Genomic DNA, 15,091 nt, shown 5'->3' with positions numbered 1-15,091 from the left:
CCAACATTTCTTAAGACCTAAAAGTGCCTTGGTGGCATATTCTGCAATTTAAAAGAGTGGTCAGGAGAAGCAATAAAGAGTCTTTAGATAGATTTTTGCAGTTAAGTGATATTGAATTTATTTCTTCTCCTGCTTGCAATTAAGTTAATAACTGAAGCTGTATATAAACAATGCTTTATTGCACCAGAGTAATTTTTTTAAAAATTATGGCTCAGCACTGATTCTTTCTACAAATTAATTAGCGTTTTCTCTGAATATTATTCACTTTCAGCTTTTATAAATCTCCACTCAGCAAACCACAATTTTTGGCCATAAGCCATGCAGTGGGATACATTTTACAAAGGAAACAGGAGTGCCATAAATTTTTTTTTTAGAGGAATGTGAGCTTTCTAGAAAAGGGGAATACACCAAGGTCCTGAAAACGCTGCAGCTCTGCCATAATCGTAGGCATTCAGGAGACTTGTGTTATTACTATAAGAAAGGCACACAGACTTTGTCACTATAATACAACCTAACCTAATTTGTTACAGGGTTCAGAATTAGGAGGCTGGTCTTTAGGAAGGTGGACTCAAGATGGCATTGACATCAACAATAACTTCCCTGACTTAAATACTCTGCTTTGGGAATCTGAAGATCGTAAAAGGGTTATGAGAAAGGTCCCAAATCATCACATACCAATACCAGAATGGTACCTGTCTGAAAACGCTACAGTGAGTAGGATCAGTGCTACTGGGAAGGAAACTCACCTTCTGTGTTTGAAATGGTTTAAAACAGGTCAAATGCGGCCATCCATGTTTCCCTATCTGGCCCTTGGGACTCTCTCCCATCCATACCTCTCCCATTTACACCCCTCAATGGGCCAAGAAACTACAGTGTTTAAACTGGGACTACTTTCTTCTTCTGTAGATGTGCTAAAAATGGCTGCCATTTGTTTAAAAACGCCTTTGGTTTAAAAAATAAATAAATGTGGCAATTGTTCCAAGATGAGTTTCTCATACCTCTTGAACTGATTTTATTTTTCTTCCTTCACTTCCCAGGTAGCAGTTGAAACACGAGCAGTGATTGCCTGGATGGAGAAAAACCCTTTTGTGCTTGGTGGCAACTTACAAGGTGGAGAACTTGTTGTTGCCTACCCCTATGATATGGTCCGGTCGACGTGGAAAACCCAGGAGCACACGCCTACCCCAGATGACCATGTTTTTAGGTGGCTGGCATATTCTTATGCCTCCACCCATCGGCTGATGACAGACGCTCGCCGGAGAGTGTGCCATACGGAGGACTTCCAGAAGGAAGACGGGACTGTAAATGGAGCTTCATGGCATACTGTTGCAGGAAGTAAGTGTCTGTAAAGCAGAACACCCCTAAACTTTCAAAAATAAAGAAGGCCGCCTGTACTATTTGTTCTAGCACCTTAACTTAAATTGAATGGCTGTCACCCACCTACGCAGCGCATAAACAATACTTTACTAACTTTTCCTCTTTGTGTTTTACAATGCATCCTGGATTGATGCAGAGCTGTCAGATTTTCACCACGGAGGTTTTGGTTTCTGTTGCTGATCTCAACAGCTGTGCATACAACTCTGCCGTTATAGTGCAACGAATTTAAATGGTACCTGTCAAAGCGATTTAATAGAGTAGGGACTACGCATCTGTTTAAGCAACCGGCAATTGATATGAAACTAAGGGCTTGGCTACATGTTAACCGTGTGACTTGCAACCAAGTCGCAAGGTTCATTCAAGGTGCGGGGGCTCATTTTCCATCACAACTGCCATGTAGAGAGGGTGATGTTTAATCCTTTTCTCCTTAACCACAATCCCAATGGAATCTTTCCCCCATTTGCAGTGGCAAATGCTGCAATTATCTATAAAAAAAGGTCCCATTTGCGACAATGGGAAGTTGTTGATGTTTCTCAACCACTACTTATGGTGTGGGACTAATTTCCAGCTGGATCATTGTAGAAGATGGAAGAGTCAAATCTCCCATCATTACTTGCTCCTGTCATAGAAATCAAGGAGGAGGATACACCTAGGATGATGATGATGATTATTTTAAAAAAGGTTCCTACATATGGCCGCAAACCTTGCAATTAATGTAATATATAGCTAAGCCCTAAAGTACCTAGTTGATAAGCCATATATTCAGGGATCAGAAGCTATATGCCTTAGGTGTACACTACTGCAGTTTATTTCTTCTCTAATTACAGTCATACCTTGGAAGTTGAACAGAATCCATTCTGGAAGTCTGTTTCGACTTCCAAAATGTTTGAAAACCAAATTGCAGCTTCTGATTGGCTGCAGGAAGCTCCTGCAGCCATTCAGAAGCTGCAGGAGCCCCGTCAGATGTTCGGGTTTCAAAAGAATGTTCACAAACTGGAACAATCACTTCCAGGTTTGGGCCATTCGGGAGCCAAAACGTCTGAGTTTCAGGGTCCAAGTGTATTATAGAATCATAGAACTGTAGAGTTGGAAGGGACCCCGAGGGTCACCAATCTAAACCCTGCAATGCAGGAATCTTTTGCCCAGGACTTCCGGGATGGCGCCATCGGTAATGGCGGACTCCCTCTGATCCGGAGGGACCAGCTCCACGGGAAACGGGTCTTTCCCGCTACGGTGAAGCGGGGACCCTTTCAAAAATCACAGGCGGATGAAGCCTGTGACCATGGGACTCGGCGGGCACCTTTAGCGCCACCCCAACCCGTAAAGGAACCCATTTATGGGCTCCGGAGCGAAGAGGGGGAAGTGGCGCGGTGCTGAGAGTCAACTGCTTCTTCCGTGGAGCGAAGCCGCACAGCTGTTGCTGGAGAGCGCTGCCTTTTTCCTGGGACAATTTGGCTTTTAAAACAACTACCCGTGAGTACTTCAATTTTGGACAATTGGACTTTGAATAATGACCTGCGAGTAGAAAGGAAAATTGGACTAAGAAATTCATCTCAATTTGGCACTGAAACAGGAAGGTCTAAACAGGAAGTCAGCCTTCCTTTTTTTGTAGATAGATTAAAGCAAAGACATGGCAAACTAGAGTTCAGAAAATCGCTTGTAAAGGATTAACTTTCATCATTTAAAATTGTTGAACCCCCTTCGGAAGCAGGAGAAGAGGGGGGATTTTTTCCCGGACTGTTTAAACCTGCAGAAAGAGTGTAAAGCAAAGTAATTTTCCACCGTCTTGATCCTGGGAGCGGGTGTCAGGACTGACGTTCTTTGGGAAGCTCATTGACCAGAGACAAACGTTTTTGACAGATAGTTAAAAGAAGAGAAACATAGTGATTCCATTGTTCTCCTTCGCATTTTAAAGGAACAAATATTGACAAAATATCTGAAAAAGGAAACTTTGTTGTTAGATCTGCTTTTAAAAGAAAAGAACAAATAGAAGTTCTTCCCCTAGAGGGATCCTGTGAAACTGTTACTAAATCTGAATCGGGGAGCTCTACAGCTGCAGCAGATTACGATCGTGGGAATAGACTTCTGACCTTGCAGAACAATGTATTCAGAAGCTCTGATGCGTGCCTTCTGCAAAACAAGTGCCCTACTGGAACAGCTACATGAGAAGACGGACTTGATGACTGTTGCGATCGGAAATTTCAGACAGGTAGTGGGTAACTATATAGAGCCCACCCAGGAATTAAATCAGGAGTGTGCTCTGACAGATCAGATGAGGGAAGAGGATGTTGTTGAACCTCGGGCGCCAGAGATGGAGGGAGCTGTGGCCCAGCAGGAACATGAGTTGTTGGATTTGACAAATGAACTTGGAAAAAGCCAGGCTTGGAGAGATAGAGTTTTGTTTGGTTTGGAAATGGGGGGTTGGATAGACCCCCCCTATGCAGGGATGTTTTGACTTTCCAAGTCTGGCAATGGGCCGTGAGATGTTTGGGGTTGTGGGGGCTCTTAATTCTGGAGGGATCTTGAAACATGTTTTTAAATACCACATGGAGTCAAGTGTGGACTTTGGAAAAGGGGCTGATTTGTCGAGAAGGGTCAAAAACACTGTCAAGTTGGAGTTTCCACGAGTGAAAGGAGCAGGCGATAAAGCAAAGTACAGGTATGAATATGAGGAAGAGCTGTGGAAGGGACATGGAAGAGATTTAAGGGCCTCAGACATAAGATTACCAGGTTAGTGAACTAGATTGATGAGATAGAAAGGACTGACAAAACCCGGGACCAGGAGGAAGAGACGCTGGATGAAGATTGGAAGAAATTTTTTTTTTATTAGGATTGTTTTATAAAATTGATGAATGTTAGAAAAATGTTGGAAAGAAATTATTTGGCTTTAGCAAAAATGTTAAAAGAATTATGTAAGAATATGTTATGGTTATAAGAAATTGGTATAAATAAGATCTAAGTTTTAAGTTTTAAGGTCTTTTATAGTAAGATAAGGTTAAAATAGATTAAGGTAATGTAATGACAGAATATTATGAAAAATGGAAAGGATTTGCTGTGACTATTAATAACTAGGATACAAAAAAAGGGAGGAGTGAGGAGGTCAAAGAAAGAAGGTAATGACAGTCAAGGATATGAGAATATTGGATTTGTTTTTAAATTTTTGTGGCTTATTTTTGATTTTTGATTGTGTTCTGTTACGTGCTTTGTTCTTATTTATTGATTTTGATTTTTATCAATTTGTATTGTTTGATTGTGGTTTGTTTTTCTTTTGTTTTTTCTCTTTCTTTTTCTTCTCTGTTTTTTCTGTAACTTTAAAACTCTTAATAAATATCATTAAAAAAAAAAAAGGAATCTTTTGCCCAATATAATCTCACCTTGCAGTGGAGGGATTTGGTGTTTAAAGCATTAAATGATATAATTAACACATACAAGTCTGGGAAGAAAACTCTCTTCTTGAAACCTGACAATACATTGAAAATCATGCACCCAACCACTAGCTGCACATATGCACCTGCTTTTGCTATCGGTAAATAAATATTCAGTTATCTTATGTTAAGAAAAGAATAATATACTGATGAATTCTAACGGCATCATCATTCTGGAAGGCATTTAATATATTTTGGGATATGAGCGGGAGAAGAATGCTTCTGTGTTGGGTATAAAGGCCTTTCCATCCCTTGTGCTCTCCTGGAGTGTCCTTGTGATGTACTCAGAGACCAGAAATGATCAGTCACATCCAACTCTCTTGTTTCCGCCTAACAGCGAAAGAGAGAAGAGACGTTCTGTTATGCCTTTGCCTACAGATCAGTTGGGTACCCAATTAGAAGCACATGAGACTACTAACTGGCTTCCATGGATATTGTGTGCAAAGTAGAGGATTCAGGGTGGGCAAGATCTCAGTTGCTTTCAAAGCTCCTGCTTGAACATTTGCTTGGCATAAATCTCATCAAGATGAACCTTGGTAAAAACAAGCTAAAAACACCTCAAGCGAATTGTGTGTGTTGGGCACAGAGTAATGAATGGCTCCATATCATTGTCTCTTTAGCAATAATAAGGATAACAGTTCCTGCAGTCCTTTTGTTGGCCTGTTTCGTTGCTACAAGCTGCGCTTTCACTGAACAAACAGTGCACAACTTGGAAGCTAATTTTATAATATTTGCATTGGACCACATGAAGTTAATCTTGGCCTGGACATAATGATTCACATGCCAGCATGCAGAATATTTCTTTTGCTGTCTGCAAAAACTCTTTGAACTCAGGAAATGGAGATAGTTTCATATGTTTGTGGTACAGCATAAAAAAAACATTTGAATAAGTTGGCCCAATACATGTCCTATTCCCCCCCCCCCATACAATATGCATTTTAAATTCAGAATTGACTGCTTCATTAATTGATGACTTTCATTTTTTTAAGTGCTGTGCAAACTTGATAATGAATTGATCCAGAATGCTAGGGCTTTAACCACAAAAATAAGTACTACCTGGTTTCTTAGCAGCAATTATTGCTTTGGATTTAGTTCATCAAATTCATTTTTTACAGCTATATTATACTCTGATTTGTTTTAATAATAATAATAATAATAATAATAATAATAATATGCATCCTAATGCAATGATAAGTTTTGGATCATTGTGTGATGATGATTCTCAAATATTGACTTAAAATTCCATCTACTTACTCTTGACATACAAGAAGAATTGTCTCAGATTAATGAACATAAAGTGGAATTAGCTAAAAGGTGTTAATTGAATGAGAGCAGCTTTTACACAGCATGTGTTCAATAAATATCTGACTCTATTACAGTACTTCGCAGAATTCCTGCTACATTTTAATTATGATCTTCTTAACAGTAATGTTTATCCAAGCTGCCCATGCAGCTTGCTCTGCCACTGGATCAGATTTTTCAAACTTGGGTCTCCCTCTGTTTTGGATTACAGTTCCCATCATCCCTGACCACTGGTCCTGCTAGGTAGGGATGATGGGAGTTGTATTCCAAAACAGCTGGAAACTGAGGTTTTGGGGAACCCTGCTCTAGATGTTGGTAGACTTCAACTCCCATCAGGTTGATCCAGGATGGTCAGGGATGATAGGGGATGTAGTCCAACAACACTGGGAGGGTCAGAGGTGCCCCATCTCTGGGTTAAAGAAAGGTAAAGGGGACCCTGACCATTAGGTCCAGTTGTGGCCGACTGTGGGGTTGCAGCGCTCATCTCGCTTTATTGGCCGAGGGAGCTGCTGTACAGCTTTCAGGTCATGTGGACAGCATGACTAAGCCACTTCTGGCAAACCAGAGCAGTACATGGAAACACTGTTTACCTTCCTGCCGGAGTGGTACCTATTTATCTACTTGCACTTTGACATGCTTTCAAACTACTATGTTGGCAGGAGCTGGGACCGAGCAATGGGAGCTCACCCCGTCGCGGGGATTCAAACCGCCGACCTTCTGATCGGCAAGTCCTAGGCTCTGTGATTTAACCCACAGCGCCACCCGTGCACCTATCTCTGGGTTAGGACAGTCTAAAAAACTGAATGAAACTTTGTAGATAAAGCATCTTTGGAAAAATATTAATTCAGACTGAGTAAAAATGTTTCTTACTCTTAATTGGGAAGGAGAAAAGCTTTAGCATACCAGCAGAGCCCGGCACTGTGATATTTTAATCTTTCCCTATCGACAAGCTTAACATCTGCATTACATAATCCTCCTACAGAGAAACCAGAAGGTGTTTTCAGGCTCATTAAGTGTTCGGTAGCAGCTGTATAGTAATAGATTCCTGCCCCCCACCCTCTTTTCACTTAGTTCCATCCATGTTCTTCTATATTTGGTCATTATAAAGTAAATGAATTAAAACAATTAAAATTCATCTATAAGCTTAAAACTTGCCATATAATTTGAAATTCAGTTTGCTCACGAACAAAGTATTCCTATTCCCACTAAGAGAAATAAAGAGACAAAACTACATATATATATATATGCATGCAAAATAATAATAATAAAAAATGAATTTCCCAGATACAATAACAACTGTTTAAGGAATAGTACACATACCTTTGGCATCAGCAATTTAGTTGCATTTTTGTGAATAATATTTATAAATTAATTTCAGTTTGACAGTAGCAAGTGTTTCTGGAACAATGCCCTTTTTTTTTTACCAACCATTTAACATTATCCTGATGACCTGCAGACTAAGTTGTGGTGGCCTGACATTATCCTCTTTGGATGAGAAAGTAATAATATTTACAATTTAATCACATGCATGTCAAGCGTTTTGAAACTGAAGACTTTTGTAACATTGCCATCTTAAAATTCATGACTTTCTAAAAAGTTCCTGGAAGTCCATCCAGATTCTGAAACCCTGACAGAATACAAGGCCAGGCTAAATTTCAAGATGTCTGTTATATTTTTAAAAATGAATATAAATCTCCACATTTTACTGGCAGAATGTTTTATGAGTTCATTTTAATTAAATTATTGATATCATTACAAAATGCATGCATTTCCATAAAAGCTTTTTTATCGAATCTATTTTAACACAACTATTAGGAAAATTTAATTATTTAAAATGATTGTGTCTAGTTCCTAGATTAAATAAAAGCTGTATTTTATTTTTTTATTACATTATTTTTATTTATTCTTTTCATTGCATTGACAGGTATAAATGACTTCAGCTACCTACATACAAATTGTTTTGAACTATCCATATATGTTGGCTGTGATAAATATCCCCACGAAAGTGAATTACCTGAAGAGTGGGAAAATAACAGGGAGTCCCTTATTGTTTTCATGGAGCAGGTATGAAATAAGAACACTTGGGCTGATTCAAAACTGGTTTTGTTCCAAGTGAATTCCTTTTCTTTAATTGGGGTGTTTTACATCTGGTTACCACAACACTGTTTTCCATTACTTGCCTATGAGTTTATCAAGGGGGAGAGCAGAATGCAAAGTCTTTCCAAAGACACTGGCAGTTGAGTCAAAATCTGGGTCATGCTCCACTAACTCAGAACAGAAAGGTATACATCTGGCACATCACGTCCCAAAAAGTCAAAACAAATTACTTCCGTGGGGCCTGCCCCGTGAAACTTGAGGTTGTGTCCCCAGAATCAGCTTCAGAGCATATTTAGAAGGTGTTCGGAGGCTGCAGCGTTGAGGAGAAAGTTACATTGCACAAGCAGAAGTCTGATACATGAGCAAGATGGCAGCACTGGATCCAAGACTTAGAGCTTTCAATGTTGCTTTTGAAAAACATGCGCCACCATTTCCCTATCTTAGAACAGAAATAACTGCAATATAGTATTGGTAATGTATGTGTCTCTTTCTGAGAGAAGTAGACAGAGACATACGTACATGTCAGAAATAGACATACGTACATGTTGCCATCTCCATGAATTTCATGCCACCGGAACATGTTTCTAAATGTAAACAAAATACAGGGTCTTTGATTTTCTCCTTATGCTATTAAATGTGGATTTGGATGAGATGCAAAGTACATTTGGATAAGCAATGACTGCTGAAAATTCTGTGAGACTCTACGCACCTATGCATGTGTCCTCGGCATTAACTTTGCCTTCCTCTTTTTCTACACATCAGCAACTCTTTCCCCCACTTGACGTATCTGCACTGCTTTTATCTTTTCTGCCCATCTACACGTAACCCTCACCCTTCTTATATAAATGATACAAATACCCATGGCCACCAGGTGCACAGGTCATGTTGTGTGCTTGGATTATTTAATGCAATCTTGCTAGAGCCATCTCCTATCCATCCTACAGCATGCTCAAGAGGCCATGGGAAGGATCTTGAACGATATGCGTATCATGCAAACCAAGTCGCTGTGTGCAGGTGCTAAATGCTTTGTGGCATTTCACCTGCCATAAAGAGTGGTCGTGTCATGTCATGTGAGATCTCCAGGGGAGGAGGACTGTGTGAAAGAAGGACACACTGTCTTTTGGGTCATGGTACCAAGGCCGTGGAACAACTTGCCTATCACGTTCCATCGGAGCCCTTCGCTGAAGGTTTTAAAACAAAGCTTTTATGGGCATTCAAGGTGAGGTAATTCCTTGCTATGGGAGGAGTTTAGGAACATAGGAAGTTGGCTTACATCAAGTCATTCCATTGGCAGCAGCTCTTTGGGATTTCGGTTGGGGATGGGCCTTCCCAGCCCTACTGGGAGATGCCATGGATTGTATCTGAGAGCTTCTGCATGCAAAGCAATTGCTCTGCTTCTGAGCTATGGTCTTTTTTCAAGTTTGTGTGTGTTTGTGCTAAATACACTTTTGGGAATTATTTTTATGTGCTTTAGTAGATATCATTTTAATAACATTTGTAGGGTCTAAGGTGTCATATTTTGAAGGAGAAAAAAGCATAAACACACGCAGTCAATAAATACCAACTGAATATATCCCACAAGATCCATGTCATGTTTGATGCTGGAAATATGGCACCACCCAATATTGATAGAAAATGATCTCATTCATAAACTTACAGTAAAATATCATTCATGGGCACCTCTGACATTCATCACTTTACTTGTTTCTTGTTTCTAAGAGCATATGTTTCTTTTCAGGCTTTTGACCTAACGTGAATTACATAGTTTTGGAACAGCATATATATCATGCAAAAATACCATTCTCTATGATTTAGCTGACATCATTTGGTTCAGCATGACTGGCATGTCTTCTCTTTTTCTGTCAATGCCTAATTTTTCACTTCCATGTACTTGCTTCTACTGACAGGTGCACCGAGGCATTAAAGGCATGGTGAGGGATCTACATGGCAAGGGGATTCCAAATGCTATTATTTCTGTAGAAGGCGTTAACCACGACATTCGCACAGGTAATTGCATGCCTCTGTGTCGGAAGAGAAGGGCTGGAAGGAGGGCTGGAACACACAATGCCAAGTTAATTAGCTGGCAACTTTATTAATGAGGCACTTGGTTGAGTTGAGCATGGGCTTTGGTACAACATCTGCACAGCATTATTGTGGTCTAAATTTGTCATGTTGGTGGAGCTGCCCACTTAACATCACAATGGGGGGAGGTATTGGTTTATTCTAGTTCCTATTTTTGTTGTGGATTTTGTTTTGTTTTTATCTTGTATTTTTATGTTGGGAACCACCCTGAGAACTATGGATGAAGGGTGGTATACAATTATTATTATTATTATTATTATTATTATTAATTATTACCTTGCCCATTTGACTGGGTTGCCCCAACCACTCCGGGCAGCTTCCAACATAATAAAAGCACAGCAAAACATCAAACATCAAAGAACAGGGATTCCTGCAGATGTGTTCAGAAAGTGGTGTAGTTGTTAATCTCTTTTACATCTGATTGGGAAGCTGGTGGGTGCCAGTGCTGAGAAGGCCCTCTGTCTGGTTCCCTGTAACTTCACTTCTTCCAGTGAGAGAACCACCTGAATACCCTTGGAGCTTGACCTCAGTGTCTGGGCAGAATGATGTGGGTGGAGACACTCCAGGTATACAGGGCCAAGGCTGCTGCATGATGGACCCATATTTTATGCCATATGGCATAAAATAACTTGTCTAAGTATGCATGTCAGTTATCTACTGTCTTGAAAAATCAGGTTTTGCTTGTTTGTTGTTGTTGTTTTAAAAAATGAAGCAGATCTTTACAGTGCAATCCTATGCATGTCTACTCAGAACTGGAACCCATTGAATTCAGTGAACAGCAAAACCAGGCTTTCTTGACACCCTACTTTAGACAGTGTATAGCTTGTGACACCATAGCAAGGGAAGAAGTCGAGCATTCCCTGAGGCAGCCTATATTTACAGTTGCTATGTATATCACTGTCTCAGAAGCATCACTGTTGCCCAGAAAGCAAAGTCTCCTCCTCAAGCCCAGACTAGAAAAATAACAGAGGGCAGGATAACTAACCTACTGAGAGAAATTGGGGGTGGAGGCAGAACGTTTGCCAGTTGTTGCAGATCAAAAAAATACCTAGAATATTTTCCAAGTGGAAGACTGACATGTGCCTCCAGTTTTAATCTGGAAACAAAACCCCTGTGCTTCAGGTATCAAATATTTGGGCAAGCTTTGTTTGGAATGTTTACCTGCTTGCTGTGTGCCATTCTTAAGCAAATAGGTTTTGAGGGTCAGTATGAAAAGTCAGGTGAGCTGAATACCAATCAGCCTGCTCTGTGTGTTCTATCGCATTTCAACAATTTAGTATAATTTGCCAAGGTCTTTCAGGTTCACTGCTATAGTATAGATGGTTTAGTCTCAACTCTCAGCTGCTCACAGGAAGTGGTAGAGAAGTTACCTTGGATATTTGCTGGTTAGGTTAGGCTTAAGCTTTTTTGTTTGTTTGTGCTACTCATGACCCACTTATCTTCTGGGGCACAATTCATATCCTCTTAAATATGAGCCGTACCAGCCCAACAATGATCAACATGCATTCCATTAATGTAACTTGTCTTTTTAGTATAGTATTTCAGGGCATTGTAAGTTACCCACGGGCAAGACAAATAATAGTAACGGTGTCATTTTGCATTAGTGTGAAAACAGGGAGCTGTTTTGTGTATTTATGTTTTTATGTAGCATTACATGCTCAGAAACATGGAGAAAGGCTCTCAGCGGGCTACAGGTAATCTGCGGGAGAAGTCACTGGCTTCACAGGGAATAACCCAGATTCAGCATGCTGACAATACTTCAAAACAAAGTGCAGGCAATTTACCTTTCGAAATGCCCTGCATCGTGCAAGAAATGTCAACTGCAAGAGACTTTCTACATTCTTCATAGGAATTGTTTATAGGAAACTTGAAAATATGTTCAAATATTTGCCTACCTCTTTCCCTTGTAAGCTCCAGAAGAAGTGCAGCTTGTATTAAGTATTGGGAGAAAAGGCAGCTCAGTAGAATGCAGAATGCAAAATGTCAAAGGTTTGATCCCAGGAGTCTTCAGATAGGGACTGGAGAAAATGTTGTGGCCTAAAACCCTGGAAAGCCACTGCCAGACTGTAGACAATACTGAGATAGCTGAACCCACAGTCGGACCCAGTATAAGGTAGCTTCCTGTGTCTCTATTATGCGCTCAGAAAAATAAAGGAGACTCTGCAGGATGCACAGATACGGTCCTCATACGCAATAATTTATCTTATTTTCTAACAGTTAACATTCTCTTATACCGCAAAGCTCATAGTAGTTAAATCATGCATATACTGTACTAACTCCACCCCAAAAGAACCCCCGTGTGTGTATGTGTGTTGCTGTGATCCACAACAGATTCCCAGCCTGCTAATTAGCAGCCCAATTCACAATATTTAGATTTCAGCCAATTGAGTCTCATTGGAATCAATGGGTTTCAAACAAAGTTTAATCATACGCTTTAGTTTCCCAGGCAGCAGAATCACTATTGTGGAAGGATAGAATGAGACATAAACACTGTAATGGTGGCTATGTTCACATCAGTGGCTTAAAACGCAGCAAAGTCCTCCCCCCCCCCCCGCTGAATTTCAAGCTGCATTTGCATGGTGTTGTTTACATCAAAGAGGGGGCAGGGAAGTCTTCTCCTGATGCACCTGACCTTTTTGGCTTCCCTGCCCCTGCAACCCCCCTGGAACTCCTATTCGTGAAGTTGCTGTTTGCGCATGTGTAGCAGCTGTCAATACAAAGCGAATGCAGCTTAGGTTTTCTAGTCAGATTGAATCTGGTTTGAGAGGAAAAGTGCATCAGACAGCAGTTGTTGTTGATAAACTACAGGGTCTATATGATTGTGGCTAAAGTTGTGTGAACGCAGCTTTAAAAACTAGCAGTGGGAGTGCACTGGATGTGGAATAAGTGGTAATGCGAACACACCCAGTATTACATGATGGCAATTCACATTTTTACTAATCATACAGAGTCTTCTTCTACATTTCCCTATTGAAGGATGCAAGAATCTATTATCAAATGAAATGCAGTGCAGAGCATTGAATCTTTCCTTTGTTTCTTCGGATTCTTCAAACAGAACCCGGTTTTTCTTGACTTTTGGAAAAATGAATCTCCAGAACTACTGATCAGTGACATCTAGTTCTATCTACCTACTCCTCCATTGCTAACAGTGGAGTAGGAAATGGTTTTTTTTATTTTTTATTTATTATAACTTGTATACTGCTCTTCATCCTTTCTGTTGCATTGCGGAGGTTAATTTTGAGGGAATGATGTTGCTGTTTTGCTCACACTACCTGTGTGTTAGTATCTGCAAGCCTTAAGTTATTCTTCAACCTGTATATTTTCAGGTTATTAAAAAGATGCCATAAGTCTCCAGTGTTCTTTCCATCAGATGAAAATGGCTCCTAAAGGCTGGTTAGAACTTCCTTGGGGAAGGTTTGGGGAAGGAAAACTATTGGAAGATGTAGTCTTGGCACAAAGGACGGTGACCAAAATTATTTATTTAAAACAAACTCAAACAAACATGAGGAAAACCACACCAGAGATCCATGTCCCCAGCTGCCCCAGTCTTGGTTCTAAAGCTATTGGGTGAAACTTTGACTGGAACTGTTGCAAACCTAGGTGGACTGGTACGAAATATAGACTGGACTCCCCAGCATTACAAATTGGAAACAATAAATTGAATAACTCAAGCCTATATAACTAGAACATGAAAATGGTAGCTAAATCCCCAAGGTTACAAGCGACCAGTCTTGGAGATAATTAAGTTTTTTCCTATACCAATCCCCAAATCCCCATCCTAGAGCAATAATTTCACGTGCAAGGATAGATAAGCTCCTTGATACTAAATAGAAAGATGGAAGTTAAGGCTAAACAAAAATGTATCACAATATTTATTCTTTCCTTCTTCAACAGCAAGCGATGGAGATTATTGGCGCCTTCTAAACCCTGGAGAATACGTCGTCACTGCAAAAGCGGAGGGCTATACTGCTGCCACCAAAAACTGTGCTGTGGGTTATGACATGGGTGCGACCCGGTGTGACTTCACCATCAGCAAAACCAACCTGGCCCGAATCAAAGAGATCATGGAGAAATTTGGGAAACAGCCCATTAGTCTGTCACTTCGGCGGAACAGACAGCGAGCAAGGCAGAGGCGCCAGCAGTATAGACAACTTTCTACAGTGTAACAAATTATGCTATCATGCTCTGCATCTAAACTGAGACCTACTCCCGTAGTAGAATGTAATATCAACCCTGTCTGACAGTATTAGGGATCTTTTATTATAGAATATCTTGGGATTCCACTACTTAATGTTAGATTTATATTATCATCTGAAAAATGTGGAATAAAATATTGTCTTCTAAAAAGATCTGATGCGTAACAATTGCATGTGGCACCGGTATTCTCTGACCCAGAGGAGAGGCTTTATAACCATAAGAAATTCCACACATACACAACCTCAGACCATGTACTTCCTTGAAACCATTGAACTAAAGATTCTGTGAATACAAGGGTTGGGTTTGGGGTTGGAAATGAGACTTCAAGATTCAGCACTGAAATACTTTTAAGCTGGGAGACAGAATTCAGATTCTGTCCAAGATACTATCAGTGGCACCTGTTCTGTCATTAATCCAACAAACAAAATGCAAAAGTGAACAAAGATGTCTAAAGCAAAAGCAATTAAAATGGTGCCCTTTCAAGAGTTATTTCAGATACCACCTTTGTGGTGCCAGATCAGTCCAACTTGGGGCCATGTTGGAACAGATTTCAGCATGATGTCATGAAGGCAACAGCTTGGTGGGCAAATAGCTCTGCAAAAGTGACCACT

At 40.2% G+C, this 15,091-nt stretch overlaps 1 protein-coding gene across 1 annotated transcript in view; it reads left to right on the top strand.

The window, feature by feature from the left end:
- CPXM2 (carboxypeptidase X, M14 family member 2) overlaps positions 1-14,632 on the top strand; it is a 77,697-nt gene extending 63,065 nt beyond the window's left edge. Inside the window, exons 10-14 of the mRNA XM_081005227.1 lie at positions 531-710; positions 1,038-1,335; positions 8,029-8,168; positions 10,109-10,208; positions 14,178-14,632. Coding sequence (XP_080861353.1) covers positions 531-710; positions 1,038-1,335; positions 8,029-8,168; positions 10,109-10,208; positions 14,178-14,449 — 990 coding nt within the window. The 3' untranslated portion in view covers positions 14,450-14,632. The remainder of the gene's footprint in view (positions 1-530; positions 711-1,037; positions 1,336-8,028; positions 8,169-10,108; positions 10,209-14,177) is intronic.
- Positions 14,633-15,091: the final 459 nt, after the last annotated feature.

This window comes from Podarcis pityusensis (assembly GCF_964106645.2).
Source record: "Podarcis pityusensis genome assembly, chromosome: 5".
In the NCBI taxonomy this organism is placed as follows: domain Eukaryota; kingdom Metazoa; phylum Chordata; class Lepidosauria; order Squamata; family Lacertidae; genus Podarcis; species Podarcis pityusensis.
This window is presented reverse-complemented; position numbering and strand designations above follow the sequence as displayed.